Here is a 23,623-nt window from a genome sequence, read left to right as displayed (position 1 = left end):
ACACCAATTCTGTATCATCTCACTGTAGGCAGAAATTTTTTAAAATTCACTCATATTTTTCTACAACCTTCTATCACTGCCTATATTTTAAATTTGACAGGAAAAAATTAGCGTCTATAACAGTTTAAAGAAGTAACCTCTGCTCATCCCCTCTCTACCTCAGCCATTTGTCTTATTACCTATAGTGGTTGTTTCTCCCACGTTATATAAAAATGTATACTACTCAAATCACAACAAAATCCTACAACTTTATTGTGGTAAAATATGACCCAGATGGTAAATAATTTGCCTGCAATTCGGGAGATCTGGGTTCGATCCCTGGGTTGGGAAGATCCCTGGAGAAGGAAATGGCAAGCCAATCCACTATTCTTGTATGGAGACTCACCATGGAGAGAAGAGATCTCAAAGAATCACACACGACTGAGCGACTAACACTTCTGCAGTTTCATAGTAGTGAATAGTGAAGTTGCTCAGTCGTGTCCGACTCTTTGCCACCCCATGGACTATATGTAGCCTACCAGTCTTCTCCGTCCATGGGATTCTCCAGGCAAGAATACTGGATTGGGTTACCATTTCCTTCTTCAGGGGATCTTCCCGACCCAGGGATCGAACCCAGGTCTCCCGCATTGGAGGCAGACGCTTTAACCTCTGAGCCATAGATAACATAAAATTTACCATCTCAACCACTTCTAAGTGTACAATTCACTTCCACTTAAGTTCGTTCACATTTTTACACCAGGCTCCAGAACTCTTCTCACCTTACAAAACTAAAACTCCACACCCATTAAACAACTCCCTATTTCCCCCCTACACCAGCCCCTGGCAACCACCTTCCTATTAATCCTTTCTAGGTCTCTTATGTAAGTGAAATTATATGGTATTTTTCCTCTTCTGTCTGGTTTATTTCATTTAGTATAATGTCTCTGACGTTCATTTCATGTTGTAGAATGTTAGAATTTCCTTCTTTTTTAAGGCTGAAAAATATTCCATTGACTGTATATGCCACATTTTATTTATCCATTTGTCAATAAACATGAGTTGTTTCCATCTTCTGCCTATTGTGAATAATGCTGCTATAAACACTGGTGTAAACGATATATTGAAGTCCTTGCTTCTGATTCTTCAGGTGGTCTTTTGCACAAGCTCATAATGTGGTGGTGGAGACTCTATGCGTTTCTAATTATTCATAAATTCTTCCTTAAGTTAAGCCAAATACATCTTCCTCTAACTCCATTTATTAGTCCTGATTTTATGATGTAAATCATTGGTCATCATGGTGGAAAATTTAGGAGGTTCTTTTCTTTCCTCTGTGTGATTTTTTCTACTGTTTGAATTTGCTTAAATGACCTTGTAATAAACCATGCCTGTAAGTGGAGAGGAAAAGAAAGTTTCAGATGACAGCCCTTCAAGCACTTTCATAGGACTCTTCATGAAGCCCTGAAGTCCACTTTTTCAGATTTTTGGCCTCTCTTTTCCTCACTGGTATCCTCTCTCCAGCAACTAAGCTAAAGAAATCCAATATAATACACTTCTACAACTCATCCTCAAAATTCACCAGTGTCTTCCAACATTTATTATCCCCAGTTCAAGCCTTTGGCGAAGAGCTTTAAATGACTCCAGTCTTACTTATTCCTAGATACTCCACTTTGCAACACACCCTGCCTTATCTCAATTTATATCCTAATCTCTTATTTTTCTGTACTCCTTCCTATAGAATGGCCTTGTCAAAACTAGGACATAATCAGCTTACCCACCTCTGTTTCAACTGTTATACACTCTGTATTTTTCCTTCAAAGTTCAATATCCTGAATTTCAACAGGATTAAATAATAGAATCCTGAGTTTCAAAGTTAAAAGAGGTATAGAATTATCTAGTTCCCCAAACAGATGCTTGAATAAACCCTATTTCAGGTCAATATTAAATGTGAAAAAACAATACACTCATAAGAATCTTTCACTCACATAATATATACACATATACACACACTCATTACCCACATACTAACAAAAAAAATCAGCACCACATAACTTTAAAATCAACAGCTGATCTGTGGCATGCTTACCCTGACAGAGTAACACAAAGCAAATTGAACACAACGGTGTCCTTACGATGGAAAATGGTGCGTTTAGAAATCATTAAATGAATAGTTTCGGTAGGCTTTAAATTCACTGAAATACTGTGTACTCTTACAAACTCTTTCATTAAAACCTCTTGCTTGCTTTCCCTTGGTCATATTACCTGCAATTCTTCCAATGAGAAGTTCATCTAGGTGAACTACTAATCTACTTCTTAAAGGGAAATAAATGTAGTTTTTAAATGTAAAAAGTAGCATCTACTGATCTATTCTCTAGAGAATTAGTTTCTTCAAACTATTTTCCTCCCCAAACATGTTGTTAAACAAATGGAAATAAAACCCCTGCAGAGAGGGTAAGACGGTATGCAAGATAAACTTTTACCCGGGCATGCTGGAAGGAGGAGGCCCAGTTGGGACCACAAAATGAGAAGTCTGAACAGGGCAGCGAAAGGGCACAAAATAAATATGAGAGCAATCTAGGAATAGCATAGAGAGGGAGGTCATAGAAACAAAAAGATCCTTCAGAAACTGTGTTTATACACTCTCTCTGTCCTTTCAATACATCACTGTAAATCTTCAGTCTCTTCACCTTCCTATTATTGTCTTTTTTCCCACTATTGCTTTTTAAAAAGTGTAGCTTGTCCACTACCAGTGAGATATGAGCAAAATCATTTCAAAAGGTGGTGCGAGGGGGGGTGGTGGGAAGAGTCCAGTGTTTCTGTTCTTTATTTTAAAGTAAATATATGGAATATAAAGTGCTTGACTCCTATCAGTCCACAGCCATTTCCTCTACTGGTTTCACTACAACAAGTTGCTTAAAAAGGTCACTCTAACAGCTACATATATAAAGAAATATCAACTGCCTTTATTTCAGCTGATCAAGATACTAACATTTCTTAACTGGCTGGGTCAAGTTTCAAAAAAGCGGTATGTTTCTGAACTAAAGAGGTACAGACAGTTGCATGTGAGGATATATTACCTGAGCTAAAAGAATTAGTATGGATAACAGAAACTGGAAACAAAATACTGGTCAACATAAGTTACGGAAACAGTCCTTAAATGAGCTAGAGAAGAATAAAATTTTATCAGGTTTGATTAAGTACATCAAAAAGTAAGAATCTGTTGTAATTTTCTATCTCTGTTCTATCTGGTATTCGTGTTCATTTAACAGTAAAGATTATACACCTAACTGGGCTTCCCTGGTGGCTCAGTAAAGAATCTGCCTGCAATGTATGAGACCCAGGTTTGATACCTAGGTCAGGAAGATCTCTTGGAGAAGGGAATGGCTACCTACTCCAGTATTTTTACCTGGAGAATTCCATGGACAGAGGAGACTTGTGGGCTACAATCCATGGGGTCGCAAAGAATCAGACACAACTGAGTAACTTTCACTTTAATTACCTAAATAGCTAAGGCTATTTATTGATTACAATTATTTTCTGTTTTTAAACAAGAACTGTCACTCTTGGCACTCACTCATATCGAGCTCTAGAGTTTTGAAACAGTAAATTAAAATACATAAACTGTACCAATTCTTGGCATTTTCCAACTCACAGAAGTAACTTAGAGTTATGGTAAAGCTCACATAGGAAAATGTGGATACGTGATAAATCACATGTGTATACTGTAATACCCATAGCAAACACTAAGAAAATTATGCAGAGACACAAAAAGAAATGCAGTATAAATAAGCCAATACAGAATCCTAAAAATAACCCATGGCAAGGCAAGAAAAGAGAAACAGGACCAAGAAGCAGAGGAAACAAATGGAAAAGCAACAGAATGGCAGGCATAAACTCTAAAATATTAATAATTATCTTAAATATAGCATAAATATACAAACTAAAAGGCAAAGATGGGCAGAGTGAATTAAAACACATACATACACACACACAAACACACACACGCAGACCCACATACATAAATGAATACAAATAAAGCCAGGTAGATTGTATCAAAAGCAATATACTCCTGTGATACTGTACTGTGGTGATGCACAATGTTACCACTGGGAGAATGTGTATAAAGGGACAGTTCTTACAATTGCTTGGGGCTTAAGTTTTTCTGTTGTACTCTTACCTTCTACAGTAAGCAGTGTAGTGGACATTTCTGCCTAGTCAATATATTCTCTCTTTCTCCGGAAAAGAACATGCAATCTTGCTTTGAGGAACTATTCCCTACACCACTGGAAATAGTCTTTGTAGGACTGTCCATTAATATGTCTCACCATCCCTGGACACTAGGCCAGTCTTCCTTGAATTTTTAACCTGGAGCAAAGTAGACATAGACTAATTCATCCCAGCTGGAGGGCCCTGATGAGCCCATCCTTCAAGTGTCAGCTGCCTGATCTCTGTAGCTAACTTAGTTCTCTTAATTCCAGAGCCTGTTTCTTTCCTTTGAAACTGTAAGCTACCCCATATTCAAATAAATCTCATTTTGATAAAGTTATTCACATTTGGTTCCTATTATTCATACCAAAAGAACCTAATGAAGTATAAGACCCACTCAAAAAAACAAAAGTTTTTCTTGCCTATTTAAAAAAATTTTTAATTATAATTTTAACTGTTTGTATGACCTTAAATAAGGTTTCCTCCATAAACTAAAATTCAAAAATGAATAGTTTCTTATAAACAAAATTAATGGAATAGAAATTAAACTAGAGTTAAACAGATTTACTAAGCTCTAACTAAAAGCCAAACATGCCATGCCCTAGTGAAATGGAAACACATGGATATGGTTCCTACTGTCAAGTGTTGCAGGCATATAATAACCCTAACATGGGAACTGTTATAACAGAGGTGTATCTAAAATGTTATCTAAAACGGCAGACAAAAAGCCAATTCAGTGAAGACTCAGACTAAGAATTTTAACCTGTTTTGGGCCTGGTTTTAAATAAGTGTCATTCCTTTAAAGGATTTACCAATCAGCTCAGTCATGTCCAATTCTTTGCGACCCCATGGACTGCAGCACACCAGGCTTACCTGTCCATCACCAACTCCTGGAGCCTACTTAAACACATGTCCATCACATCGGTGATGGTGAATTTTAACCTGTTTTGGGCCTGGTTTTAAATAAGTGTTATTCCTTTAAAGGATTTACCAATACTCTCTCTAAATCAGTAAGAGCATAAACATACATTTTTAATCTTACAGCCATACAGCAAGTGTTAGCTCACACATTTCCAATCTCTTAAATATTTTCATTATTAGTCTGTAGAATACTAGGCATTCCTATGTTAGAAAGTCAAATAATCATCTTGAAACTAAATGTAGACTGGGTTTCTAAAAGTATAACCAGTGATTATTACAAATTATAAGAACAACAATAAAAAAGCATATACAACCAATATTTACACATTAATATCACTCTTAGTTTCTACACTAATTAGTTTTATAAAGTAAACATCATGCATCCAAGAGTAAGTTCAATTAAATGTGTAAAAGAGTGCTTTATAACTGTATAATACTTCTTTAGAATAAAGTAATTCTTACCTTCTGGAGTTGGAATGCACCCCAAGAAAATCAAAGAAGGAAAAGAAAAACAAAAAAACAAAGAGCTTTTAATTTTTCTTTACAAAGCAACAATTAAGCCAAAAAATTAAATTCTCTGTTCCCTTCCCAACAATATCCTTCAAATTAGTACTCTCCCCCATACTTTGCTACATAAAACATAAATTTCTTTAGAATTTACAAGTTTAGTCTCAAATATCAGTGTCTAAAATACATCAACTAAAGAGTCTAAATCATTTAAGATAATAATTGTAGTACCTTAATTACGTGGCAGAGTAAAACTATTACAGCAGCTTAAAGTTGAATGTGGATACACTGAATATACCCCATTCTTTAATATCCTTCCCATGCATTTCAAATTTCAAGGAACCATCATAAAGCAACTGGCTATAGCCTCTAAGGTTTATTAGCTTCCCTTTGTTCCATAATGTAACTCATTATGAAGCTAAATAATAACAGACAAAAATACTTTTAATATCCAAGTTTTTTTTGTTTTATTAGTTTTTTTCATAATCCTTCTGACATCCCTACAAGGTATGCAGGCTTGGAAGCAGACTAAAATTAGCAGATAAAGAAAGTATAGGCTGAACTCAAAGGTATCAGCTAACCTTAGATAAATGTGGTATCAATTTAACTAATAATATTCTTTATTCTTAAGCTGAGCTCTTTCTAATGAAATCATCTCAAGGCAATTCAGTTTCACAGTCAAATTATCTGCTCTGTGGCAATGATTTCTGCCGCAACGTAGTAGAGAATGAAGACTTTATTTCCCTTGCTATATACTTTTATATAAGAAGAGGTGAGAAAAAAATTTAGGGAATTGGATTAGTTTTTGTGTGAAGTGAACTAAAACATATTTAAATGCCTCGTGAGGAAGAGTATTTTGCACATAAGTAAATGCATTCAATACTAATCAGATACAATCAGGACTCCTCCAAAGAGGTAACATTTTAATCTGGAAGATGTTTATTAAGCATAATTTTTGCTAGATGGTTCCCAGAGTGCTTTACAATTCTAACTCTGAAAGGGCTTGCTTGGGATACAAGACTGAAACACAAGAAAAAACTCCCTGTAGGTAACAATTTTGAGCTCTGTAAGATAACACTATAAAGATCTGTTTAAATGTTCCTATAGGAAAAGTTCTTTAAAAATGTACTGGCCCTATGAGGGGAAGGGATAGTCACAGAGTCGGGATCAACATGGACACACTGCTCTATTAAAACGGATAACCAACAAGGTCTTACTGCATAGCACAGGGAACTTTGCTCAATGTTATATGGCAGCCTGGATGGAAGCAGAGTTTGGAGGAGAATGGATATATGCATATGTATGGCTGAGTCCCTGTGCTGTCCAGTAGAAACTATCACAACATTGTTAATCAGCTATACTCCAATATAAAATAAAAAATTTTAAAAACCTACTGGCCCTTTGAGAAGACAAATTATTATAATGGCTGGAGTTTTTACTTCGAATTCTTCCAGAAAGCAATTTACAGTTAGACAGTCACTAACCTACTGTTCTGTGTTAGCACATGGTATAAGTTTTATTTTAAAAACAATAGAGCAAATATACTAGTCAGAGGGAAGGGAGAACGATAGATGCAGAGGCAGTATATACTGAAAAAAAAAAGAACAAAAGTCAGCAGGAAGCTTGACTTTTTATTTCACTGAGGCTAGTTGTGCTACCCTGGCCAAGTCTCAATCTCGATGGGCCTTAATTCTTCAATAATAAAATGAGATATAACTGTAATATCGTATTTATCTTTTCCAGCTATATCATTCTATGACTGAAATCAGGTGACTGTTTTTGGGAAAGAGGTTGGGGAGGGAGAAGAGGATGAGGAATGCAAAAGAGAGTACCCCTTAAAGAGTATTATTAATCAGAGGCATAAAGCTGTAAAACAGAACTAGACAGACTCCTTTTGTAAGGAATGCACATACAAGTAACTTAAACTTAGTCTTCCTTTCCAGGTCTTCCTCCATAAAGAATCAATGCTTTTAAATACTTCCCAACTTGTTTCAGAGGTGGCAAATAAGCAATGATCAACCTAATTTAAGAGCTAGGCAGTTGGCTATGCTCATTTATTAGCTGTACAGCTTACCCACGCACACCAATTTTACAGTGTATAAGATTCAAATTCATACAGGCCTCAGCAAAATTACTGTTATATATCATGAACCCTTGGGGTCAGTTGGGACCACTCATAAATGGTCTCAGAAAACACTAAATCTGTGGATAAAAAATTCATCAATACCCAGAATCTTTTAAATTTCTCTTTCCTCTTCTACTCATGAATGGAAAGACCAAAAAGCAAACAACGAAAAACTAGTACAAAGAACAGGTCTCAGGAAATGAATACTATTTTCTTTTTTCCTAAAAACTCTTTCTCTACTAGGTGATACACTGATGAAAAAGAGGCAAGATAATACAGCCAACAGAATGAGCAAAGCTGGTAAAAGAACTCGGGGGTGGAGGAGCAGTTATTAAAAGCAATGGCTACTTTAGAAGGAAGGCTTGAAGTCCTAAATTCACTGTTGTAAAAGCACATTTGTAAATAATAATGACAGCCACAGGTGATTGGCAGAGAAAATTTCTACAAAAGACTAAGGATAGAAGTAGTAAAAAAATGGTAACATTTTAAGGATTAGCCAGAACGGTCTCAAAGTATACATAAGCGCCTGATTTTTGTACTATGTACTATTCTCTGTATGCTTTACCAATAGGATGTATGCATAATGTCTCTGTTTAGTTGCTCTGTTTTTAAAAACAAAACAGAATATCCAAATAGCACATAGTCTCTCAAGCTCCTATGTGTTAAGTACATACTGGAAGCAATAAAATATCTGAAATTAACCCTTAAACAGTCTGGGGTGAGAGAACTATTTACAATTTATGTGGTAGATATACACTTTTTAGTGTGGAATTTTCCAAAAGTAAAAATTTACATTAAAAAACTGTCTTCAGTACCTAACTTATAAACCTAGACTTGTAAAAGAATTTATTTTTAGATTTTATAACATACCTGGAACTATTTATTCATCAACACCCAAAAAAACAGATACCTACTCTACAGCTCCAGTCATCACTACCTTTTCTTTTTAACTGCTGTCTTAACACGTATAACAAAACCACTCCCCACACTTGAACACTTCTCCTCACCCCTCATGATGTTCAAAACTTTTTTTCTGAATCCACTAAATATGCTCACTGGATTCTTTACTACTTTCCCAGTTTATTCCTCTGTTTATTTCCCTTCACTTTCCCAGTTTATTCCTCTGTTCTTCCTCCCTATGGTAAATGGCAACTGTACAATCAAGGAATCCTAGAAATAATTTTTCATTTCTTCCTTCCTAATACTTTCCATATCCAATCCATTAGCAAGTCCTGAAACATGATCTCAAATCTGTCTGTTCTCCTTACCCTAATCTAAACCACACCATATCTTGCATAATCTAGTAAAGTCCTCTTTGTCTCCTTAATCCGTTCAACTCTCAAAATGCTGCAGCACATCCTTCATAAATTATATCTAAATATCAGACTACATGTCTTGTAATTTTCAGATGTAAATATTTCAGTAGGCTTAGTATTTCCATTTGGACAGAGCAATGCTTAACCATGGCAATGGACTCGCACTGGTTTACTGTGTTCTATTCAGATCCACTTACTTATTTGGTTTTAGAAAAGCCAGGCTCCAATTATACAGTTGACACTCAGGTTCCAAACACCTAGTCATAAAACACCTGTTAAATGGCCTACACCAAACTGTGACAACCCTCCTTACTGTAATTTAAAAATGACTGGAAAACAAAATCTAGAATTCCATTCAAAGCCAAAGAAAAACACCAGGATTCTCCAACTTGAAATTTGTGGTTCACCATGGAAGATTCCATGAATTTAAAGCTCAATCCAATTTCATGATTTAAAATTGACTAGGACTTCTGGTACTGGTGAAGACAAAGCAGGCCCACAACAGCCAGCCTATCTGCCTGTTACACCAAAAGACTGTAGACAAAAATATAAAAAGCAACTTTTATAAAAAAACTTGTACATGAGTACAAGTAACATTATTACTTGTTCATAGTAACATTATTCATAATAGCCAAAAAGTAGAAACAACCAAATATCAACAGATGAATGGATAAATAAAATCTGGCATATGTATATAATGGAATATTATTTGGCAACAAAGGAATGAAGTACTGATAAATGCTACCATATGAATGAGCCTTCAAATTCATTATATATGAAAGAAGCCAGTCACAGACGACCACACATTATGTAACTTCATTACACAAAATATCCAAAATCGGCAAATCCATGGAGACAAAAAGCATATTACTAATTGCCTAGGGCTGGACCATGGGGAGAGTTGCAGGGGACAAGGAAGGGGAGTGGCAGCTAATGAGTACAGGGCTTCTTTCCAGGGTGATGAAAATGTTTTGGGTGAGTAAACTTTAAAAAAAAAAAAAACCTGAGCAGTATGCTCTAAAATGTAGACTACAATGGTATGTGAACTATATGTCAATTTTTAAAAAGTAACTACTTAAAACACTGAAAATTAAGATAGCAGGCACGCTGGGAAGTCAAAACCTAATTCACATGAGATCATACAGTATAGAATTTACCATTATTGGAGGTGATGGAATTCCAGTTGAGCTATTCCAAATCCTGAAAGATGATGCTGTGAAAGTGCTGCACTCAACATGCCAGCAAATTTGGAAAACTCAGCAGTCACCGCAGGACTGGAAACAGTCAGTTTTCATTCCAATCCCAAAGAAAGCTCAAACTACTGCACAATTGCACTCATCTCACATGCTAGTAATGCTCAAAATTCTCCAAGCCAGGCTTCAGTAATATGTGAACTGTGAACTTCCAGATGTTCAAGCTGGTTTTAGAAAAGGCAGAGGAACCAGAGATCAAATTGCCAACATCTGCTGGATCATGGAAAAAGCAAGAGAGTTCCAGGAAAACATCTATGTCTGCTTTATCGACTATGCCAAAGCCTTTGACTGTGTGGATCACAATACACTGTGGAAAATTCTGAGAGAGATGGGAATACTAGACCACCTGACCTGCCTCTTGAGAAACCTGTACTCAGATCAGGAAGCAACAGTTAGAACTGGACATGGAACAACAGACTGGTTCCAAATAGGAAAAGGAGTACGTCAAGGCTGTATATTGTCACCCTGCTTATTTAACTTCTATGCGGAGTACATCATGAGAAATGCTGGACTGGAAGAAACACAAGCTGGAATCAAGATTGCCGGGAGAAATAGCAATAACCTCAGATATGCAGATGACACCACCCTTATGGCAGAAAGTGAAGAGGAGCTAAAAAGCCTCTTGATGAAAGTGAAAGAGGAGAGTGAAAAAGTTGGCTTAAAGCTCAACATTCAGAAAATGAAGATCATGGCATCCAGTCCCATCACTTCATGGGATATAGATGGGGAAACAGTGGAAACAGTGTCAGACTTTATTTTTCTGGGCTCCAAAATCACTGCAGATGGAGACTGCAGCCATGAAATTTTAAAGACACTTACTCCTTGGAAAGAAAGTTATGACCAACCTAGATAGCATATTCAAAAGCAGAGACATTACTTTGCCGACTAAGGTCCGTCTAGTCAAGGCTATGGTTTTTCCTGTGGTCATGTATGGATGTGAGAGTTGGACTGTGAAGAAGGCTGAGCGCTGAAGAATTGATGCTTTTGAACTGTGGTGTTGGAGAAGACTCTTGAGAGTCCCTTGGACTGCAAAGAGATCCAACCAGTCCATTCTGAAGGAGATCAGCCCTGGGATTTCTTTGGAAGGAATGATGCTAAAGCTGAAACTCCAGTACTTTGGCCACCTCATGTGAAGAGCTGACTCACTGGAAAAGACTCTGATGCTGGGAGGGATTGGGGGCAGGAGGAGAAGGGGAAGACAGAGGATGAGATGGCTGGATGGCATCACTGATTCAATGGACGTGAATCTGAGTGAACTCTGGGAGTTGGTGATGGACAGGGAGGCCTGGTGTGCTGTGATTCATGGGGTCGCAAAGAGTCGGACACAACTGAGCAACTGAACTGAATTGAACAGAAGGCTGGCCTTGCCCTTGGCTTAAGAAATAATCACTAGGCCCTATCAGGGCCAGCCACATAGAAACACTGCAATCTGGAGTAGGGGCTTTGATACATACCAACAATGTGATTTAAGGCGGGGGCTTGGGTCACATGGTATCGGCTGACCACTAGAGGGGCTGGACACTGAAAACTGAATAATGCCTACATGATGGACCCCCAATAAATAAAAACTCTGGACACCAAGGCTCAAGTGAACTTCCCTGGTTGACAATACTCTGCTTAGTGTCACACACTGATGTTATCCTAAGTCATGGGGAGAGGATGACTGAAAGCTCTGCGCTGGGTACTGCACCTTGACTCCGTGTGTCTCTTCCCTTGACAAATCTTCATCTGTATCCTTTCAAAACCAAGTGCTTAACAATTTTCTTTGTTACACAAGTACTTTCAGCAAATTACCAAGCCTTGAGAGTGGTCTTAGAAATCTGTGAGGACTTCCCTGGTGGTCCACTGGTTAAGAATCCGCCTGCCAATGTAGTGGACACAGGTTCAATCCTTGTTCCCGGAAGATTCCACATTCTGCAGAGCAACTAAGCCCATGCACCACAATACTGAGCCCACACGCTGAGAACCCATGTTCCACAACGAGAGAAGGTACTGCAATGAGAAGCCTGTGCACCGCAACTAGAGAGTAGCCCCCATTCACCGTAACGAGAGAAAGCTTACATGCAGCAACAAACACTCAGTGCAGCCAAAAATAAAATAAAGTCTTAAAAAAAAAAAAAAAAAGGAAATCTGTGAACTATGCAGTTGGTCTAATAAGTGAGGGTAGTCATGTGGACTATACTCAAACTTCAGCTGGGTAAACTCTCAGAGAGTGAGTTTTCTGGGGTTTATTTCTCACCACTTTGACTAAAAAGCATGACCTAGCTGAGGAGATGTCCTACTGTAGAGGATAAGTAAAACTGTAAGAATGGGTTGTGCGGTATGGAATTCCTAAGAGAAAAGAACCAGAGAAGGGTCTCCCCTAACTCCCTCACAAGGCCTGGGCTCATCTCTGAGGTGCACATAGGACATTCCCCATCAACACAGCAAAGGCTTTTTAGAACTGAATCCCTGCTCACACCTCAGACTAACAAGGAACAGATCCAAAACAGCAAAGCAAAGGCTTTAAAATATGAAGTGATTATCAAACTAACACAGAAGAGAGAACATGTGGTCTGTGACTAGTTGGGCTATTTACTGTAAAAAAAGAAAGAAATCAGTATTCTACAGAAGCTTTTAGAAGAAAAACAGAACCTAAAAACAATATATTATTCAAAATATCCAGAATACTATCTTAAATTTCTCAATAATCTAAGGTTCAGGAAAATGTGATAGATTCTCAAGGAAAAAACAATCAACAGTTGCTAATTCTGAGATTACCCAGATGCTGGACTTAACAGTCAGAAACTTTAAAGCATTATTACTATATCCATGCGGCAAAGATAACTTGAAATTAATGGGAAGACAGAAGTTTTCAGCAAAGAAACAAAAACTATTAAAAAAAATAGAATCACAAATTTTGGAATTAAAGGATATATCAGAAATTTGTAAAATTTCACTGGATGGGCTCAGTGGCTGAATGCAGAACAAAGTGTCAGAGCATGTGACAAAGGAGCAACAGAAATCATCCTATCTGGAATATAGACAGAAAAAGGCTGAGGAAAAATGAGCAGACTCATGACACTGGAAGAAGACAAAAGAATGTAGTGAAGAAAAAATATTTGAAGAATGGCTGAAAATCTGCCAAATTTGGCAAAATATATAAAGCTATAGATTCAAGAAGCTCAGGGAATGCTAAAGAGATTTAAACACAAAGAAATCCACACCTAGGTATGTTTTTAAAAAAATCAAACTGCTGTAAACTAAGCAAAAAGAAATGATCTTGAAAGCAACCAGAGAAAACAGTGTATCAGGATTACTTACAGGAGGGCAATAATTGAAACAAGCATGTATTTCTCACAAAAACCATGGAGGTAAGAAGGCAGTAGAGCAACATTTTTAAAGTACTGAAATACAAGAGCTATCAATACCAAATTCTGTATCCAACAAAAAAATTCTTCGAAATGAAAGCCTCCCCTGCTCTACCCCTCCCAAAGGACATTCTCAAAGGAAGGAAAACTAAGAATTCACCAGCAGAGCAGTTCTTAAAGAAATACTGAAAGGGAAGTGTTTCAGGCTGAAGGGAGATGATACTGGAGGGGAATGTGGAACTTAAGGGAAGAATGAAGAGCAAATGAAATGGTGAACATCTGGGTAAAAACAGTCTTTCAGCTCTTTATGGCCAGAAAGCAAATAACAACATTGGTGGGGAAGTCCATGTGTGAGATGTAACACATATGACAACTGTAACAGATAGAGGGTGGATAAAGGGACCTAAATGGTTGTAAGGCTTCTACATTTTATTAAAGACAGTAAAATATTAATCCTAAGAATTCTGTGAAAGGTTGGGTATATATTATAATCACTAGAGCATCCACTGTAAACATACAAGAAGAATAACACCAGGGATAAACAGGGTAATTACAGAATGATAATAGGGTCAACTAAGAGAATTTAATGCCCTTAATGAATGTGCACCTAACAGTAAATATTCAAAATACTTGAAGCAAAAAACTAAATAACCGAAAAGAGAAATAAAGACACAACCATACTTGGAAACTTCAACACCTTTCTTTCAATAATCAATAAAACAAATAGACAGGAAAACCAGTAATGGTACAGAAGATGTGAACAACCCTGTTAACCAAAATGACCTTACATTTACCGAACACTCTACCCCCAAACCAGGAGAAAACAAACACACAGGCTTTTCAAGCATGCATGGAACATTTAAAATCCCAACAGAGACCATATTCTCATCATAGTCATAAAATGATTTTTTTAAGTGGAAAAACAATGACAATAACAATAGAGAAAAAGCAAAGAAACAAAACTCTGGTGGCTAAAAAAAAAAAAAAAAAATTAACAAATCTCAAGCAAGACTGACAAAGATAAAAGAGAAAATAAAAATCACCAATAACAGGAACAAAACAGGAGACTCCCCTCGAGGTTTGATCCCTGGTCGAGAACTAAGATCCTGCATGCCAAATCTTCTTTAAAAGAGAAAAATATTGAGAGAGGGAAGATATGTTGAACTGAAAAGGAAAAAGCCACCAGCTTTGTGGAGGTAATATCTCAGCTGACTTTGAAAGATTTCAAGATTCTTTCGTAAGAGATGAGGATAAATGATGGCTTAATGTCTTGAGTACAGAGAAGAAATTTCAGATCCTAAACAGGCAACAGCACTGTACCAGTTTAGCTGGAGCACAGATGGAAAGAAATCAACTAAACAAAAGTGGTACATGGGACCAGTCAATGACCTGTTATTCAGGAAAAATTACTGACCCTTTCTGTGCCAGTTATTGATTTATTGAGTTTTAGCTCCAAATCCAACCTTCTTTGCCCTTCTCTGTGATAATGAAGTTGGATTCTAGAAACATTTCTCCTTTGCCAGCTGGCTCAATGTTACCTTTTGTCAGTAGAGTGCTGGGAGGACACTGCACAAAGAAAAAATGGGGTCTTTCCTTTCTGGTTTTAGTGTGCTCTAGCCTGCTTCTTCTTGAGCTTGCAGCACCCAACAGTAAGAGGGACACTCCATAGTGGCTCACCCTTCAGCAACGTTCAGCAGAAAGCCTAAGGGTACCTCCCTGGAAAATTCTGCTGGTGGCTCAGCTGGCTCCCCAGCTGAACACCCAGCAGGAGGCTTTCCAGCAAGTTCTTTTAGTACTCAGAAGGTGGCCTCTGATGCGCCACCTCAGGCTATGGCACCAGAGAACTCTGTCATCCACTGAACCAGAGCCCCACCTTCTCCACGGAGAGCTGAATCTGGGAACAGGAAAGTTATTCTTTCCTAGGGCACACTGCCTTAGTCCTACAGTTGCTTCCCAAGTCTGTAATTACTGTATTCTTCTATGTTATCTTTACCTTTTAATAGTTAATTCTTGGTTACCAGTTAATATCAATCAGTTAATTAACAGTTAACTTCCTAACTTCCCTGTTAAACCATGTATTGGTAGCTTCTGTCTGCTGACTGGACCCTGAGAACTACAGAACTGTAACTCAAAGATAGGGATCTTTCACACACCTAATTTTAAAAAGATTTGAAAAAAAAGAATGCCCCAAGGCCCAGAAACAACTCCGAGAAGCTGCATGAGTATATTCAGGAGGCTGGAGTTTGAATTACCTCTGGGGTTTGTATGCATGCCTGATGGGATACTTTGCAATCACAGAAGTACTGACTCCAGTGAGGAGAAAAGAGGAATAGAGGGGAGGGGAGCACTGAGTTAGCCTTCCTGTAAACTGGAAAATCTACATCATCAGACAAAAAGGAAACATGTTAAGTGTTTGAAAGACTATTTTAAATACTGATGGCTAAGGACATACATTTGCTACACAAGTTACACTGATTCAAGATAAAATAAAACCCTGAATAATTTCTCTTAGAAACTGAAGTAGTCAAATGGTATCATGTCTCTCAAATGGATACATGTCTCTCCAAATCCTTGATTTCATTTGTAGTGTCTTGAGAGGAAAACAAAAATAGTTATCCTTTCAATATTTAGAGTCACATAAATGTATAGCATGATCTAGAACCCATCAGCTAAAGTGAGAATGGGGGTTTTTCAACCAAGTCAACCCAATAAAAATCTTTACTCAGTGAACAATACTAACTTTAAAAAGGAAAGGATATAGGTAAAAATAAATGATTAAAAGCTTACAGAATTTTTTGTAAAGGTTCTGACAGAACTTCAACTTTGGAACAAGCAATTCTGTGTCAAAGAGCTCAAGACTAGGGAACTATATTGCCCAGTTACCATTCCTATGTAAGTTAAGAGAAAAAACAATTAGGCTGCATTTTAGGCATGAAAAATTTAACAAGGGTGAGAAGTCACAACAAATTTTTAAAAACCATTTAAAATTTTCTGAAATAACTATTTATTGGCAAATGGTACAGAAACTTTTTTTTTTAAACATGACCAAATACCCCAGGGCATCTATCTAAATTACCAATAACTGTTACAACCTAAAAGTTCCAAATTCTTCTTTTTAAAAAAACTTTTTATCTTTTCTTCTTCCCAAAGGTTATTCCAACTCTTTTCACATCTTCTTATCTGTTCTCAACAGAACTAAGCTACTTTTAGAATACTCCAAAATGTTCTTTTCACCTGAAACAACAAAATCCGTATCTTCTTTCTTCCCTGGGACTTTCTTGGGAAACTCTATCTTTAAATGGGATTCACTTAGGAATTAAAAACAAACAAACAAAATGGAATGCAGGAAATCATAAGTTATTGTGGGGGGAAATTCACGGACCTTCTTTTTCTGTTTTCTAAAATGCTGGTATGCTTTGTAGTTATAAGGAGCATTTAATTCAAATGTTATAACATTCTAAAATACTGTACATGTTTCTAATTAACTCATTCAAAATTCCATACTTTGGGTAAATGATTTTCAATCTTACCACCTAACTTCTCAAAGGGACTACAATCTTTCTCAACCATGAGCCAATCACCTCATTTTTAATACTTCTTTTTGTTGACTGGTTATGGTAAAATATATACATAATATACAAGTTACCATTTTAAGTGTACTATTCAATGGCATTAAGCGGATTTGCAATGTTGTGCAACCATTAATTACCACTATCCATTTCTAGAACTTTTCATCATCCTAGAGAGAAACTCTGTACCAATTAAACAGTAAGTCCCTATTCTCCCTACTCTCAGCCGCTGATAACCTCTATGCCATCTCCTGTCTCTATGAGTTTGCCTATTCTAGGTATCTCATGTATGTGGAACTGTATAATATTTGCCTTTTTCTGTCTGCTTATTTCACTCAACATGTGTTTAGATATCTATCTATATATATACATTCTTTCATATTCTTTTTTAAAATTTTTGTTGTATTATAGTTGATTTACAATGTTGTGTTACTTTCCATGTATAGTTCAGTGAATCAATTATACATATACTCACTTAGTGCGTTTTTAAGGTTCATCTATGTAGCATATATCAGAATCTCACTCCTTAAGGTTGAACAATATTCCACAGACTATATATACCACACTTTAGTTATCCATTCATCTGCTGACAGATATTGGAGCAGCATCCATTTTAATATATTTTAAAATGAAACAATATAGTAGGAAATAACCAAAATTAAGCAAGATTCTTCAAAATGGGGGGAAGAAAGAAAATGGAAAAAGTGGAAAAGCTTGTATTAAGGATTAAGGAATGAAAGTAAAACTTTAAAAGGGAGCACAGCTTCAATAAGCAAAGTATCTATTTCATCTCATAACCTACCTAAAAGGTCTAAAGATTGTTAAGACTACCTACCATGTGACATGTCATGCAGCAAGAAGGTAAGCTATAACTACATGTGAATATGACCTTCCAATCACTGATACTTCATATACTCATTAACAAGTAGGTTAGCAATGTCTATTACGTGCCAAGCCTGGGGGGGGAATGGGGGAGGGGAAGGAGAATGCCAAGTGGATGGAGATAATGTCCTGCCTTCATGGAGCTACTAGCTTAATGTAAGCTATAGAGAAGATACATGATTTTAAGACCAAAACAATATGCAATTTCAAATCTTAAGTCCCATAGGACTTAGAAACTAAAAATGGAAAATGTGATCTATTAATAGATCAGGAAGTCAAAGATCTCTGAAAAAGGCATACTCAAGTTGACACCTGAAAAAAATAAGAGTTAACTGAGTACAGGGGTCAGCATGCACAAAGGCTAGGTGGGAATGCCCATCACTACAAAACGGGAAACTAACAAAAGTGACCCCTCTCCAAAGTTACGGGAATGGACAAAATTGCACTTGAGCTGGAGAGAAGATAATAAGCAAAAGAACTGAGAAGAAAAGTTTACAGAGGAAGAAAGAAAATTAGGAATGTCTGTGGATACTTCAACTAAGGAAACATTTCAAGAAGGAAGTATTAATAGCAGTCATCTGTGTTAAATAATGCTGAACGGTAAGACAGGCAAAACTAAGTTCCGTAATCCACTCTGAAGGAGATCAGCCCTGGGATTTCTTTGGAAGGAATGATGCTAAAGCTGAAACTCCAGTACTCTGGCCACCTCATGCGAAGAGTTGACTCATTGGAAAAGACTCTGATGCTGGGGGGGATTGGGGGCAGGAGGAGAAGGGGACGACAGAGGATGAGATGGCTGGATGGCATCACTGACTCCATGGACCTGAGTCTGAGTGAACTCCGGGAGTTGGTAATGGACAGGGAGGCCTGGCGTGCTGCGATTCATGGGGTCGCAGAGTCGGACACGACTGAGCGACTGAACTGAACTGAACACAATGGAAGTCACTGGTGACTTTAAAAGTACTGCTTTGTGGTCACATAACTGTATTACCACAATAGCTTAATCAAGAACAGCTATTTGTAAGTTGTCACTAAGTGAAGCCAGAAGCTATTTTTGATGACTCCACCATCTTGCTACATTTTTTTAAGTTCTTCCTTTTTTTTCCCCCTTCTGTTCTTATTTAGTATTCTTTCTCATTCACTGTTCCTGCCTACTCTCTAGAAATAATGATAAGTTTACAGCCACAGAGCCTTACTATGTTAGAGATGGATGATCCTGCAATTGTCATTTAGACCTAGGGCACTGTTAAGAGTTTGATCTCTTTATACCAGGTTTCCTGGTCTATTTCCTCAGTGTGTATCAAAAGTCTAATTTTATGAAAAGAATTCATATCTCTTGCTTATTCCTATTCTAGAAAATTCTATAGTGTCATAAAAAAGATATTAAATGCCTTAGCAGAATTTGTTCCTCAAAGTAACTAAAATCACTATCATTTTCTCCTGTAGCCTATACAAATATCTAGGATTAGAGTATTATGCTTTAATCTTAATCTAGTAAGTCTAGTCAAACTCAAATAAAACTTTTGAATAATGTCACTGATAAATTAAGAGTGATTAATCTTTTAATAATTCACAAGAAATATGTTTAAAGACTCATTCTTCACACATTTTAATGGTTTAATTTACAAATGTTCACATATTTTTCAGGAACATATTAATTATTCAGAGATAAACTTTAACTTCACATTTAATATTAACAGAGCAAAGCTAACTTGTCCCCAACCTACTGACATTTGGCCACATATCCAAGTTTTTAACTGTATTACTAAAAAAGAGTCAACTTTAAAAATCTAGAATTTCATGTTAAAGAAAATAAGAATTAAAAAATCTCGAATGTACAATGGCTATTCATCAAAAAATATAGAATCCATCTACAAATATTCCAATATAGCTCACTATTTCTCAACAGCAACGCCACTGACATCTGAGCTGAACAATTCTTCCCTGTGAAGGGCTGTCCAGCACAGTGCATGAAAGACACTTAGCACCCTCGTTCTGTTCCTGTTATCACCATAGTGCTCCCTCCTGTCTAGTCATGGTGATAACCAAAAATAGCCCCCCAAAACTCTGAACACTTCACCTATGGCCGTTACACAAATTTCACCCCTGACTGAGAACAACCAGTAGCACAGCAACCTCTTCTCGTAATGAAAATGTCTCTAATGTAGACACCCAGATTTCTGCCTTAACATATAAAGTATATTGAACATAACTTTAAGATTTCTTGATGACAGAGGGTCTTGACTATGAACAGTGACTATTATGTCCTGTTGTAATATAATAAAGCTCTTAGAAATTAAAGTGTGTTTTATCTTTGGTCCTATAATAATTGACCCTGGCTGTTTTATTTGAACATAAGACTATTACTTAAAACACATACTGCTTTACATATTTTTTCCACAATTCTTTTTGGCCAAGGTTATTTTTTCCTAGACTATATCTACTACATCTACCATTCTCTGAACTGTTTAGAGTATTTTTTATTTGCTAATGACCAAGCTTATTACATGAAAAGATGTAGATGAAAATGGCTCCAGGCTTCCTAAGAATTAAAGTGCATGGGTGTGGTGATAGCTGTCTTATAACAAATTTTTTCTTACTTTTGGTTTTTTACCCATGCTATGACTGAAAACTCCAAAGATCTGAATTCAATAAATTGTAAATTAATAAAGCAATTATTACTAAATAATCTTTGAAGACTGCTATATACTACAAAATATTCTAATTGAGTATTATAATTATTACAAATAACACTTAAATAACTCACCTGATTTCTTTTAGTCCTTCTCTCTGGATAACTTGAAGAATTTCTTTATGACTCATGGGTGTATTGGGATATTTTTCTAAGACCTGAGAAACAAGTATATAGTAACAAATTACTTACTTAAATTCTTATAATTACACATGTAAACTATATTTCTTATTCTTACTATAGCTATGTATTAATTTCATCAAGCACATACAAATCCAGAGAATTTTCATCCCTTAAATTTTGGGATAATAAATGAAAAATTAATGGGACATTCTTTAAATAGGACATTCTTTTCTTCAGTCACAAATCCTGAAGCAGAAATGAGTCAAAAAAGATTACTAATTATTATGAATTCATAATATGAAATTATGCTTACTCTCTGCCTCCAACCCCACATAACATAACTACCTATAGACTTACTGGAAATAGCTCAAAGAGTATCCAGCTTTACATTTCCAAACAAAGTCTAGTACATTTTGGATGCTCAGTAATTTCTTAACCAAAATAAATGAACAATATAATGAAATTAAACAGTATCTGTGTTCTGGTAAAGAGGATATAAGCAAAGTTTATCCTGTCTCTCCTCTTGAATATGACTAAAAACCTGGACAGAGTACATGGAGCAGCTAGTTATCTGAGGACTCTGAAAATGGAAGCAGTTGGTTTTGAGGAAACCAAAACCAGAAGTACTACTAACTCAGCAGTTAGTTTCCTGGTTTTATTTCCCCTAGGATCACTCAGTCCAAACTAAAGCAGCCCCAATTCAGAACTGCACAGTAAGTGCAGACAGAAATGGCTTCAAAAGAAGTCTTTCCTTTTTCTGTCTGAAAAGCAGTCAAGGGGGCCCCAAAAGGTGAGGAAGATCCTCTTGGTTTTTTCCCTTTCTCTCAGACCCCACTCCCAAGCAATTCAAAGGCAGCAACTGTGGCAGTGATGATACCAGCAGTGACTGGACAGGGACCTAAAACTTCAAGAAAGCAGATTCCTTCCAATCCTATGAATGTGCTGGAATTCCTAAGGTTTATATCCTTTTTCTACCATCCTGTTGCTTGGCATCAAAGGCAGATGCAGCTGCGGAAGTGTGTAGCAAAATGCTGAAATGAAAACATGAGTTATTTAGCCATAGGACTAGGAAGAAAGTTCTCTAGGAGCCAGAAAGTATCAGGAAACTTGTAAAGAGAAAGAAGCTCAAAAAGTGACACCAAGAAGTTCGACAAACACTCCTAGGGTCACCCAAGAACTAAGCATACGTGGACACGACCCTAAACACACTATCAGGTTCCCAAAGTTAGCACTCAGTGGTGCATATGCAGGACAGACAGAAACAAAAGTTTTAAAAACTAGACACTAGAATTTTAGTGCACAGAGGTTAGGCCGAAACTTGGGTCCTGAACCGAAAAGGCCAAATGCCTGCTTAAAAAGCACCCCCAATCCCTCAAAATAAAGTACCAACAACATTCTCCATAGGACTCAAATGAGTCAGTATCAAAGTTTTACTGCAACAGAAATGTCACAAAAGGAAAAAAATGTCTAATATACAAACCCAAATCACTTGACATATGAAGACAGTAACTCAACAAAGGACAAGACAACCTACAGACAATAAACTTGAGATGACACAAATGCTGGAATTTTCAGGTAAAGATTTTAGGGCAGCTATTATAACCATGCTGCAAGAAGTAAGAGGAAAAAAAAAAAAAAGAAGCGAGAAGACTATTCTTGGGGGGAAAAAAACAGAAGTATTAGCAAAGAAGTAAGGTTGATTATTGGAGGAGGCAATGGCACCCCACTCCAGTACTCTTGCCTGGAAAATCCTATGAACGAAGGAGCCTGGTAGGCTGCAGTCCATGGGGTTGCTAAGAGTTGGATATGACTGAGCGACTTCCCTTTCACTTTTCACTTTCATGCATTGGAGAAGGAAATGGCAACCCACTCCAGTGTTCTTGCCTGCAGAATCCCAGAGACGGGGGAGCCTGGTGGGCTGCTGTCTATGGGGTCGCACAGAGTTGGACACGACTCAAGTGAGAAAATAAAAAAAATAAGGTTGATTATACTATTGTGTGTGTACCTGTGTGGTGTATAAAACAAAATTAAAATTAAAAACTAAAAAATACAATCCAAAGTAAAATCCAAAATTCTCTGGAGGGGCTCAACTGCAGAAGGGAGGTAACAGAAGAAGAGAATCAGTGAACCTGAAGACTGAGCAACAGAAAATATTCAATTTGACAGAGAGAAAAGTTATAGGGGGAGAAAACAAAAAAACAGATGAACAGAGTCAATGGGCATGTCACCAGAGTCCCAAAATGAGAAAATAAAGAGGAGCATGCACAAAACATAAACAACAGCCGCAAAAGCTTAGCAAATTTGGTGAAAGATACACACGTACAATTTCAGGAGAACCAATGAATCTCAAACAACATAAATTCAAGGAAATCTATACACAGATATATCACAACCAAATTACTGAAAACCAAAGAAAATTTTAAAATCTTGAAAGCAGCCAAGGAAAAACACTATTTCACTTAGGAGAACAACAATTCAAGTGACTCATGTGGGTTTCTCATCAGAAACCATGAAAGGCAGAAACAGTGAAGCACATTTTTGAGTGCTGAAAGGCAAGGACCGTAATTTAAAAATTCCTGTCCAGCAAAAATATCCTCTAAGAATGAAGAGTTTAAGATATTCTTAAAGGAAAATGAAGAATATTTTGCAGTAACAGACTTGCTTTAAACTGCTTTCTTATAAGTCAATTTTGTATTCCTCCTC

The 23,623-nt window shown here is 36.8% G+C and overlaps 1 protein-coding gene across 3 annotated transcripts in view; it reads right to left on the bottom strand.

Annotated features, from left to right (window-relative positions):
* ASXL2 (additional sex combs like 2, transcriptional regulator) overlaps positions 1–23,623 on the bottom strand; it is a 116,490-nt gene that overhangs the window by 53,036 nt on the left and 39,831 nt on the right. For 2 of the 3 annotated variants that reach the window (XM_005686939.3, XM_018055539.1), the window contains exons 2-3: positions 20,873–20,955; positions 17,037–17,039 (exon numbers count right to left, since the gene is read on the bottom strand). In XM_005686939.3, coding sequence (XP_005686996.2) covers positions 17,037–17,039; positions 20,873–20,955 — 86 coding nt within the window. The remainder of the gene's footprint in view (positions 1–17,036; positions 17,040–20,872; positions 20,956–23,623) is intronic. The other variant, XM_018055538.1, reaches the window with a different exon arrangement.

The sequence above is a fragment of the Capra hircus genome, chromosome 11 (genome assembly GCF_001704415.2).
Source record: "Capra hircus breed San Clemente chromosome 11, ASM170441v1, whole genome shotgun sequence".
Classification (NCBI taxonomy): domain Eukaryota; kingdom Metazoa; phylum Chordata; class Mammalia; order Artiodactyla; family Bovidae; genus Capra; species Capra hircus.
The sequence above is the reverse complement of the archived record's forward strand: the minus strand, read 5'-3'. Positions and strand labels throughout refer to the sequence as shown.